At 39.1% G+C, this 12,851-nt stretch overlaps 1 protein-coding gene across 1 annotated transcript in view; it reads left to right on the plus strand.

Moving 5' to 3' along the window:
• The first annotated feature begins 371 nt into the window (after window positions 1–371).
• cygb2 (cytoglobin 2) overlaps window positions 372–12,851 on the plus strand; it is an 18,282-nt gene continuing 5,802 nt past the window's right edge. Inside the window, exons 1-2 of the mRNA XM_035660666.1 lie at window positions 372–610; window positions 11,189–11,420. Coding sequence (XP_035516559.1) covers window positions 411–610; window positions 11,189–11,420 — 432 coding nt within the window. The 5' untranslated portion in view covers window positions 372–410. The remainder of the gene's footprint in view (window positions 611–11,188; window positions 11,421–12,851) is intronic.

Genomic DNA, 12,851 nt, shown 5'->3' on the forward strand with positions numbered 1-12,851 from the left:
ACCGGGGGAGAGAGGGAGAAAGAGGTGGGGAGAGCAGAAGTGCAAAGAGTGAGGAGAAAAGAAAAGAGGACAGAGGGAGAGGGAGCAAAACAGTGAGAGAAATAAGTTTTTAGTTGGAGGGAGGACAAACAAGGGAGAGTTTGGAGTAAGGTGGGTGGCAGTCGGGGGACTGCTAGCTTCATTTTCCCTTTTCTTTTCATCGGCTGTGAGCACCGCCTGCCTCCTCTCGTGTCCTTCTCCCCTTCCTCCTCCTCCTCCTCTTCTTCCTCCTCTCTCCTCCTCTTCTCATCCCGACTCCTCTCCCAGCTCCCGCCGTGGGGTCTCAGCTCTCCGTCTCCCTCCCCCCCTCCCTTGCTCCCTACCTCCCCCGGGCCCTCCTGGGAGCCTCCGGGCTGCTGCGTCGCAGGAGGATGTCTCGCAGGGAGTCTCCTCCGCCACCCTCGCCACCTCCACCTCCACAGCTGCTGGGAGTGCGGAGAGGAGAGGTGGAGTGTGAGGATCGTCCAGAGCGCGCCGAGCCTCTGACTGATGCCGAGAGGGAGATCATCCAGGACACGTGGGGGCACGTCTACAAGAACTGCGAGGACGTGGGAGTGTCTGTGCTCATAAGGTGAGTTTAGTTAAGAGGTGAGAGCAGAGGGTTTTTTTGTCACTGTGTCTCAGTGTGTGTAAACTTTTGAACAAGAGATGAGTGAATGCATTCTTTACAGAGTAAGATGCTTAAGTTTAAGGGTGTGTGTGCTGATGTAACGCCATCAGTTCACTCATGTTTCAGCTTTCTCTGTCTCTTGCTCTGTTTGTGAATCCTGGTACTTTCTATTAATTCTCTGGGGTCAAATCACCTTCCAATGCATCCTTAACAATTTGTGGTTGGAAAGTTAAGTAATGGATGAATGAACATGAATATGTAAAAACTTAAAGAAAAAAACATCAGAAAAATGAAACACACCTTTTTATAAAATCATTGTTTATTGTACACTGTAAAACATTTCAGGTGATGTTTGCTTGACTTTCTTCTCCACCGTAACGCTAAAGGCTCATTGGAATGCTTGACATCTCTGCTGAGGTAACTGGAGAATTGCTTTGAGTAAGGTCTTTCTTAACCCTTTTTTGTTGCTGGTGAATATCCAAAAAAATACAGAGACCACTTGCACCAAATGTGGTGAAAAGACACCAGTAGCAAAACTATTTCATGCAATATTTTGAATAAAAAACCAAAACAAATTTGGGATATCTGAATAGTGCATCAAAAGTAAAGATTAGAAGTTGTAGCAGGAATCAGTGAGATTTGATATGAACTTGTGAAATTTCATTACTATCAGATTTAAGAAAAATCTGAGTAATTTTAGTTCTGAAACTTTCCTCTACATGTTGTTTTTCACCCAACATCAACATTTGTAAATTTAAATAATCGTATGAATACATTTCAGAACACTTTTTTTCTTTTAACCCTTAACCTTTGTGTAGAGGTTATGACAGGTGACATTTTGTCACACAATAATAATGTATTGTATAAATATGTAATATGTATAAAGGGAAAAAGCTGAAATCTGCCTTGAGATAAACTATTTGACATGAACTCAGTAGTGCACAGTGCAGGTTACTGTGCTGATGTTTTGGAGGGTGTTGGTTTACTGATGATGTTAAACTGCTATAGAAGTTTCTTAATTATTTGGTTTAGTAGCTTCTTTGCCAGCTTCAGCTTTAGGCACACAGACTTGTGTAGGGAAATTAATTGAATTGAATGAATTTGATTTGAACTCTAGAAGCAGAGTATGACTCATATAATGCAAATACTCTGTGTACCTAAAAACCCAGAAGTTCTTCCCAGATTTTTGGGACATATATAGGGTTAGATGGAAAATGTCTCCAACATGCGATTTAAGCAATGCAATGGTGATATCAGTATGAGGTCAGAGTAGATTATTACGGGAAACAAAAAAGCACAATGGTGCATCAAAGAGTGTCCCTTCCCATCCACAGCTACAACACCATGTCAATCAAACACTGCCAACATCACATCTACTGGAGCAAGCACCAGTGTATGTAGAAATACTGTTAACAAAAATGACACCTATGGCTGTTAATACATAAAGAGCAGCTTTAACAGCAGCTGAAAATCTTGATTTTGCTGACCTTCAGTGGTTTCATCCTCTACACACACACACACACACACACACAAGAAGATGGATCAGCAACGGTTTCTGACCCATGTAGGAAACCCAGTGACAACAATAATGGAGGCTGCATTTTGCATGGGCCACACACACGCACACACACACACACACACACACACACCATCTTCTGTACTCATTCCCTCAACCTCTCACCAATAACTGAGCTGTGACAAGTGTAGGGAAGGAAGGAACATTGCATTCCTCTCTCATTAACATGCTGAAGAAATACTCCGTAATCCACTGCTCCTCACAACAGTATGACGGGATACCCAACGTCTGTGAATGTGTTGAATTTGTGCCTCGTGCATTTACATTTATTGTAAAATTCATGTATAGATGAGAGCTTATGCCTCATACATTTTCATCTTTAGATATACTGTGAGCACCTTGTTCTTGTATTATTCACGGCTGTTGCTGAACCATTGCTACTGTCTTCTTAAGTTGTCAAAACATATCCATAACCATAAAATCAAACACTTTCTCCAAGAGCATAATCTTCAACAGGCAGTAATTCTCTGTGAAGCTTCGCTGCAAAGTGTTGAAGACCAACTGGATGTAACACAGCTTGACTGTGTTTTTCTTGCTTCTTTTCATGTTTTTCTATATATCAAAGAAGAAAGACTTGATTCGTTTGAATGCCTCCAGCTAAACTGTCTCAGTGTTACACTAAGAAAGCCCTTAAGGGCTTGTTAAAATGGACAGCAAGTCGTAGCCAAGGAGACTGATATGAGTGAGACAAACTGATTTTCAGTTTGGGGTGACAAGAATCCCTGAGGGAGAAAGTGGAAGGGGCAGAGAGCATGTTTTCATGTGTGTGTGTGTGTGTGTGTGTGTGTGTGTGTCTTGTGTAGCTTATCTGTGGATGACAGCAACAAGCTTTGGCACTTACATAAATGTCTCCCTCCATGCCTCGCTATCTGTCCTCTCCTCTGTCACGCCTTTCAAATTTCTTATATATTTTACTCCATGGCCGATAAGATGATATATTCTTTCAAATCTCAGTTGGTTGTGATGACCATCAAAATCATCATCAGAGCTGGCAAGCACATTATATATCCAGGACTTTGTTCTGCTGACTCTGGTGTAGATACATACTGACAACTTAGAGGTTCTCGTAGCTGAGGAGCAACAGAGCAGACTTAAAGTGTTAACAGGGTGCAAGACAAACAATGACAGAATACACACAACTAGAGCTGCAGCTGATGATTATTTTAATTATGGATTTAATCATACTTAGTGCCATTCATAAATACCAAAACAAGAACAGACATCAGCTTTCACAATCATTTTCTAGAATTAATTATTTGTAGTTAGTCCATACCAATTATGTAAGCTTTTCCCCAAAGTGATAAACGAAGAAGAAGAAAACGCTTTCACCGTTTACACACCTATAAAACAGTAGTCGAGTATCAGTGAGTTTTTGGCATTTTTGCTTGATAAATTATTCAATCCAAAATCCATTATCAGTGTTGTTGAAGTGATATTGAGCTCAGATCTGATTTTTTTTTTTTTTAATGACACAGCACAAATCAAATAGATTCTGATCTTTTTACATTTTGATTCAGGCCACTTTCATATGTGGTCCAGATCAGATACAGGTCTGATCACACAGGAATCTGATATGTTCCACATTTAACAAATCATTTGAACAGCCAAACAAAAAATTAAATAAAATCAGATTTGAGGCTCGCAGTGTGAACGTAGCCAAAGAGTATGAGCATCAACAGTTGGCTGGCAGTTCCTCAGTTACCTAACATAACCAGAGGCTGACACTGGGTCAAATTCTTGCACGGTTGAAATCAGTGCACAACATCCCCATGTGAACATAGATTTGCATTTTCATGTCAATCCATCTGCCTGGATGCATGTAGAGAACAGACAATGACAATAGCCTCAGTTGATCTCACCAATGCGTACAAATGCAATTGCACCAAAGAGTGAGCGCACCCCAGGCATCAGCAGAACAGTGCATATGGCAGCTTTGTGAATACAATCAAACCCTGCATACATTCACTCAGATAGTATTGTTGTAGTGAGGGCGCTGATGGGAGGATTCAAGCACATTTTCACCAAGCAGAAGATAATTAACTGAGTCTAATTTCTCTCTGAATTCCCTGTGTTATATAACTCTACCTTGCGATCCACCAGGACTTGTGTAGAAAATCTCAAGCATGGCAGAAAATATCTGAAAATACATTTAACATATTGCACATTCATCCCAACGTAGCATCGTAGTTAGCTGTTATATAATATAGCAACATTCGATTATAGTCAGTGTAGACTATTTAAAACAGACAATACAATTCCTGCTTTTTCTGGCTTCCCCTTTCATGATTTATCTCTCAAAAAACAAACAAAACAAACAGGTCCCACAAACAAACTCTACCTCTCATAAACTATGTGTGTGAAAGCAGGAAGCATTTTTTTAAATTTAAAAAAAATTACCAATACATCAACAGTTGGATACAACATACAAAACACAACATATAGACATAACATGTAGATAAAAGTAAGAAAACAAGAAGAGTACAGCCTTGTTAGTGGCTGTGTGAGGCTGTTTATCAGGGGTCTAGAGTTCCAATTTGTCCAAGGGCAAGATTTTTTCTAAACAGACACTTTGGGGTCTGGACTCAAATAATAATAATAACAATTATGCCTAATTAGCCTATTATTGTTGAATATTTTCACTTCCATAGAAAATGACTCTTATTTTTATAAGATTAAGGGACATTTTTTAAGGGAAATCTATACATTGATCACTTTAAGGTCCAGTGTGTAACAATCAGGAGGATCCACTGACCAAAATGTAATATAATATTCACTGGTATGTTATCATTAATCTGTAATCTGTTCAAAATCTGTACTTTTGGAAATTAAATTGCAGAATGCACTCGTGATTGGCAGGGAATATTAATGAACTTGGTTGGTCACCTGGTTAATACTACAGGCCACAGAATTCTGGCAGCAAAACAAGTAATTTTAATAAAGAGGTCAGGCAATAATCATAATTATTTTATCTGATTTTATACTGCACACGGCATGAGTCTGTGAACAGCAACAGAAAATGCAGTTCTATTACTCCCTGTGATATTTCAGTTGATAGTAAGTCTACTGAAATCAAGATAATTTTTATTTGTCAGTAATTAAGTTTGCCTGGTAAAAAAAAAGTTGCAGCAGTAAGGCTCAAGGTTGTTCATGGTACTCCAAAGAATTATAAAAGCCCTTCCAGTCTGATCATAGTGTGATTAACAAGCCCCACTAATGGTGCTGCTTTGGCTTTGATGACTTCATTTAAATGCAGAGACAGGTGCAAGAATGTGCTCAGAGTTCTTCAAAGTACTAAACAGCAGTGCTCCTCTCATACAGGGACAAATGTTCCTCAATTTACCTCTATACACATGTATTACAATATCCATCCATTAAGATTGAACAAATTATTACTTTAGTTATCTCTAAAAGAGGTAAACTATCTGTGGTCAGGCTCCTGACAATGGAAGCCACAGTGTACCTCAATAATTACAGATTTTGCCTTAAAGTTATGGCATATGAGCGCATTCACATCAAAACTATTACTGTGTCTAATAGCTGTATACCCACATGCTGCCTGCTAACAGTATGTTGGCATGGTGATAAACACCGGGCTAAGCATGCAGGCCTGTTGAGGGTTAAAGGGTAAAACAGACACTTAATGTAAACAAAAATAATGTTTACCTTAATAACTTCCTACAATATTGGTAAACCATTCAAATCTCAAATTCTGAAGGTCGTGGAATCCAACTCTAAAGGATGGTGAGTTTTGGATGCTGAAACCCCCAGTTCAAGGAAAAGGTTTCCTGTGCCTTTTGCATAGCTTCTTTTATTGTACTGTAAACCCATGCCTTGGTTACAGGGGATTAAACAGTTATCATTCTAACACAAGAAGACAGACACAAAAAGAAAAATGAAAGAAAGAAAGAATTTTTTTCTTCAAAGAAAACATCAGAGCAGCACGTTTTCTTAAAGCTCTGCAGTTAACTTTCCTGTTTATCTAAGCAGAACAAGAGCTACTAGAAAGCCTTTATTATGCCTATCACCAAGGAAAAGAGTGTGTACACATTGTGACAGCTGGTAGAGCCAAGCTAGGAGTGCTACAGGCAAGTCGAGCTTTTGTAGGGCTAGCATGACATAGGATCTGGGGGATGTGGATGTAGCGTAGCAGGGCCGCCAAGGGCCAAACTCCAACTGAGAAATAACTGTACTTGCAATTCAAGTCAGCTGGAGCACTGACAAGATTTAAAGTGGGTCAGAGCAGAAGTGTGTGTTTGTGTGTGTGTGTGTGTGTGTATAAATCCATCTGTTTTTCACTCAGTGTTTGTATGTCAGTGCATTTCTAACACTCTGTGTTAACTATTATACTTTGCATTATTGTCTGTGAAAACTGACGATACTTAATCGGTCAAATCTCTCACATAGTCCTTTAGCTAAGATCATGGAAACTTTCTCAATGCTTTGGCATAAACTCTTTCTTTTACTGAGCTGCTGGGAGTTCACCCCTGAGTCAAAACAAATCTTCGTAACTGGAATCCCACAAGACAATTTACATTTTCTTTGTTTAGCTTTCCTCTTACATCTAACAGGGTGGTTTAAGAATGGAATTTACTAGATCTACACCTAAAATAACTTTCCTACACAGCGGGCAGACCTCAAACACAATCCAGACACATCAGTAATAAGTGTCATTTTCTCTAACATCACAAGTCTTGAAGGAGAAAAGCTTTGACTTGCAGCTCGACAAGGACCAGTTATTCTCTCAGGTTTATGAGAGGATGTCAGGACATTGTAGCTATAATTTATTGTATATTTTGTAATATTGTATTTTAAGGGTGAATTCTAATGACTTTGGTGATCTTCTGACTTTGAATTTAGTTACATCATCAGCTTAAAATGTCTGTTTGTCTCAGCTGTACTTTTGGTGCTAATTAGCAACATGTTAAACTAAAATGGTTAAAAAATACCTTCTAAACATCAGCCTGTTAGCATCTTCATTGCAAGCATGTTAGCATGCTGACATTAGCGTTTAGATCAATGTACAGCCAAGTACAACCACAGAGACCTGCTGGCATGATTGTGGTTGGGATTCAAATAGAAAAGGTCTTAGTGTTTCAACAATGAAGGAGACTGTGTTGGTGGTGGAGTATTGTCTAAGGCAGTGGTTCTCAGCCTGGGTTCTGGGGACCCCCAGAAGTCTTTGAGAGAGAAGGTACCAGTGAGACAATGAAATATGATCCAGGAAGTCCAGTTGGAGTGACAGCTTTAAAGGCCTCACCAAAACACTGCACAGCTGTTTGTAATACTCCTAGGATTTTACAACTCAATGTTATAGTGAGGAAAGTTATCACAGTGAGACTATTGATAACTGCTGTTGTATCTTTGTTGGGACGATTGCGAGGTAAACAGCAGAAATACAACGTTATAAAATAAGATACCAGAAATGTGTGCCTACATGTGTGGCAGCGCCTTAATGGAGGACGTTGCCACAGCTTGTTGGCACCCACACTGTGGCTCCATTGGCTAGACTGGCTTAGCCTGATTGCGACACTAGTTTTGTTAGTACTAAATGAAAGTCAAAAGAAAAGGTGGCACATATGTACACATATTATGTTAAATTTTATATATTGGTCTCATGTCTGATCAACCTGATTCACTTTTACAAAAAAAGGCAGGATGGTAATCTTATAAGGTTGGACCTTCTTACATTTCAGTTTCAACTACTGACATGACATAAGTCTAAACTGAAGACAACAACCATCCTGTGCCTTTCAGTAAAGTAACAGTATTCATACATGAGCAGGACACTGTGAAAGCAGAAAAAAATATTATACAGCTTTTAAATCTGCTTAATACTTTGCCTTCAGTAGGTGTCTTTCAGGCTGATGCACGCACATAAACAGCCTGAGACGTGCTTGAAAATTAAACTCCACTCTTCAGCACACCTGCATCCAATTACGCTCAAAGGATCTGATCAATCTTAACTATCAGGGTCTCATCGGTGCTACTGCTCGGTGGAGAATTCTGCCAGGCACCTCCTGTCACACTCAGAGGTGGATTACACACTTTACAGACACGAAAAAACGTGTGTGTGTGTGTGTGAACCACTCCTAAGTTTAAAAAAAAACTATGTTCTAAGGAAGGAAATCACAAGAGATTGATTAGAATATATGGCATCTGTGCATTTAAAGATATCAGAATATTGTTTGTAGACTGACTGAAAATACGACCCATATTTTGTTAATAAGTGTGAAATTGGAAAGTGACTCTGTATCTTCGGCCCATTGGTTTCTTTGGTAAATTCTTATTTTTCAAGCATGAGTCCCCACATGCTTTGATCAAATTTTGTGATGCATGCATGGTTTTCATTATGATAGATTTCCACTGGCTTTATTATGGGCTGATGGGATTTGTCTCACTTAAGCCTAATAGATGTCATAGCTGTCTCGTTGACTTTATTCTCAACAACAATTCAAGAATAAATTGCAACAACAATGTTAAGTGAAAATGTCTTTCTTGTTTGTATAATGTGCTTGTGGTCTTCATCCTTTTCTCCCTCTCCTCTCTGTATTCAGGATTTCAGCTTTTGTTTCTGCTCACATTCTTTGTAAAATTCTTCCAAAAATACAATACACAACCAGAAAATTATACACAGCAGGACCATTTCCCCTCTGCTCATTTGTAATTCCTCCTCTCACTTTTCTCAGCCTTTCTTCACTAAAAACCAAAGCAAAGTAAAGAAGATAAGAAATCTAAACTATAATTTAAATTAATATATGTTGTCATGTCACCAGACATATGTTGGATTTCTGCTATAATTATCTAGCCTTCTCATTTCTATACTGAAAAGGGACAGGATCTGATAAAGTCTGCCTGTTGTATTCCTGTTGGTCAGCAAAGAAGCTCATAAATTACTGATAGGTAATAGATTCCTCTTTTAACAGGCTTTATTAGATTGTTTTATGTGTTTAATGTTCTAATTACTATGCAATCAAGACACCACCTCAGTAATTTTTTTAAAGAACTTTCTTTGTTCCACTGTTCTTCATTAATCAAAAGTCTCTCCAATTTTCACATTGAAAGGTTATTTATGTACACAAGAATCAAAGTTTTTAAGAAAGAAAATCTTAAATGTGGAAGTTTCTCTAGTTTCTCAAGATTAATTAAATGCCCTTTCTGAAAATTGAAATCTCAGGAAATGTCCTGTTTTTTAATTTTTTCTCTGTTATATAATTTTATCACAAGATTAAAATAATTAGGAGAGGAGGAGTAATTTTTCCAGCCTTAGTTCAGGTGTCAGCATCCAACCATTACTAACATATGATAACTGCACTTGAGTAGATTCCCTTTTGCGCTCCACCACCATCAAAACATGTATGTTAGGTTAATTTTCCAGTCAGTGCCTTGGTCAGATCTGGAGTTTGTCCCGACTGTTCCTAGTACTCAGGATTGGTCAAATACAGAGAATGGATTTTCCTATGGGGATCAATAAAGGATATCTTAACTAACTTAAGTGTATACAGCCACATTAGAGGGTCTATGAGACTGTACATAGGTACAGCATGCTATTTGTTAAATGCTAATACAGCTTAGTAATGGTAAATGGTAAATGGATTGTACTTGTATAGCACCTTTCTAGTCTTCTGACCACTCAAAGCACTTTTATACCACATACCACATTGGCCCTTTCACACACATTCACACAGTGATGGCAACAGAAACTAACTTATTCACTCACACACCAATGACACAGGATCAGGAGCAATTTGGGGTTCAGTATCTTGCTCAAGGATACTTCAACATAAGGCAAGGAGCCAGGGATTGAACCAACAAGCATTGTTAGCATTATAACATTTGCAAATCAGCCCTAAACATGAACATTTCACTCAAAACCACAAACATCAACCTTATCAAAGTCATTAGGATTCATGCTCTGGGGATCACCAATGTCTGTAGAAAATATTGTGCCAGCCCATCAAGTAGATATTGGGATATTTCACATAAAATAATGGAAAACTTTGACCTTCTGGTAGCACAAGAGGGAATGACAGAGGATCATCAGAGTCACAAGGGTTCAATCTCTGGGCACCATGGATATTTATACCAAATTTCATTGCAATCCATAAAATGGATATTTTGATATTTCAATAAAAGCCAAGTTTAAAACTGAAAAATCACAAGATCACCAAAGTCAGTAGGATTCACCTTGTAGGAACCATCAGTGTTTGCAAATTTCATCTCAGTCCATTAGTCTGGACCAAAGTGGTAAACAACCAACCACCTGACATCCGTGCACCTCTTGTTAGCATGGCAACCAAGAGGTGCACTGCTGCATATCAACAGTGTTGGTGCCACTGGTTGGACAAAAGAGGCACTGGGGCATGAGACATTAGTGTTAACATTAAAGGATGGTCAGGCTGCTGTGGATGACCCATGTGTCCAATAATATGCTTTTATTTAAGAGAACCTACAGTGCATTCAGTATTACACACCTGTGATTTGTCTCAAATCAATTTTTCACCCACTGGTGAAGATAATGTGTATCTAGCATCTCCAATGTTTCTTGTGTGACAAGCCATTTTGTATCATGTACCATCATCACAGGTCATCTTGTAACCCTGACAGTTAGACCAATGGATTCATACCTTAAATGTGTTATTATCTGTGACTTGCAACCATACACATCTATGAATTTCCAAGAACTAGCAGGAGGGTGATACCATTAAATCCCATCTTTATTTTTATCATTATGTGTGTACTTGTTGATGTTAATAAATGGGAAGGAAAGCAAGACAGGACTGTATTGTGTCCAGAATGTTGCAGCACAAACTACCTCACTGGTGGTGTTAACAGACAACATAAAATTACATGTCTTGTTTTCATAATAATGTTGCTTTTGTCATTTTATAACAAATGGTTGGGAGAGTTGCTAGCATGCATTTCTTTTATAGCACCTCCATCCTGAAATATTTTTCCCTTTTTAGGTTCTTTGTCAACTTCCCATCGGCCAAACAGTACTTCAGCCAGTTCCAGGACATGGAGGACCCAGAGGAGATGGAGCGAAGCAGCCAACTTCGACATCATGCCCGCAGAGTGATGAACGCCATCAATACTGTGGTGGAGAACCTCCATGACCCGGAGAAGGTGTCGTCAGTGCTGGCCCTGGTGGGAAAGGCCCATGCAATCAAACACAAGGTGGAACCCATGTACTTCAAGGTAACATCAAAGTATAATCCACTGTCTGATTCAGGGATGTCACGAGAACCGATATTTCGGTACCAAGTTGATGCCAACGTTTTGAAAATGTGACGGTACTCGTTTTTCTACGGTACTATAAGTACCGTAAGTACCGGGAAATCAATTCTTCCCGACCTGATGGGGAACCTCCTGTACAGTCTAATGACTGTCACAGTGCTCTGCAGAGACACACAGAGACAGACGCTCTGGCGCAGATAAGTGTAAAGACAAAGTGATCAGCAGTGAACACATCAGCTGGTGTCGTTTCAAGCGTTTTTATAGCTGTTATTAAAATGGAATCGCAGGTGAAACAATCTTAAACATGATTTGTGTTTTTCTGCTTTAATTTTTTTATAACGGCTGCTCTGCGTACTTTTTTCTTTAACTGACATGAGTCCTAAAATCATGATAATTTCTGTTCATTAGACTTTCTTATAGTTTGTGTACTCTGCTACCACTAAAGGCTGCTATTTTATAGTTCTCTATGTATAGCATAGCCCTACATACTTTACCACTTGCTGTATGTTTTTATTCACACAGGAGTTGTAAGGTGTGTAATTAGTATAGTGTGACAGCACTCCTACAGGGGTTACAGCCTGCCTCACACTTCTGGACCACACTGCAACCACACCCAGCATCACTGATGGAGGTTGCCACAGACCTCAAATCTTCAGTCAAAAAGGGAAGTCAAACAACTGTTTTCACCTTGGTTATCACTGGTAAGTTATTTGTGAAGTTGTGGTGGTTTCCTGATTGTGCTTAATATAACAGTATATTACGTTGTCCGTCGTGTCATTAGACTATACTTCTTTTTTACTATGCAGAACATCTGCTGATCAAGAAAACTTGAAGAAAGGCTCTGGGGTGAAATCAGGGGCCCCATAAACCTCTTAATTACATATTTGTGTTTTGTTCTGAACAAAGTTATCATTTCTAACTTGCGTTTAAACAAGACATATGGCTTCATAAACAATATCGCACCACAGGTGCAAAAGGGTAATAGCTGCAATTCTTTGACATAAACAGATAAGATCAAAACAGGGATTATGATTGTTTGACCTTTTTTGGAGTTTAGATTCTCCTGTCGATATTAGATTGGTAAATAAGGAAAATTTCAAGGGCTGCTGGAAAGCCAAGAAAATACTTCAGCTGTGGTACTTTTTACAGGGAAAGAGATCACTTGGACAATTATCTTTCAAGACACAGTTTCGAACCAATCAAAGTGGCCACAACGAGGAAAAAAGGCATTTCTCCTACAGGTGAACAACACCCCTCGTTGGGAATGCCTACCTTAAGGCGGGATTGTTGGGAGGGCAATACTGGGAAAATATAAAATAATAACCATTATTCAAAGCAGACATGGCCCAGGGCTGACAGAACTTGACAAGACCAGGGCTGGTGATTAAGCTC

Source organism: Morone saxatilis, unplaced genomic scaffold, assembly GCF_004916995.1.
Source record: "Morone saxatilis isolate NCDOM2014 unplaced genomic scaffold, NCSU_SB_2.0 Contig17, whole genome shotgun sequence".
Classification (NCBI taxonomy): Eukaryota; Metazoa; Chordata; class Actinopteri; family Moronidae; genus Morone; species Morone saxatilis.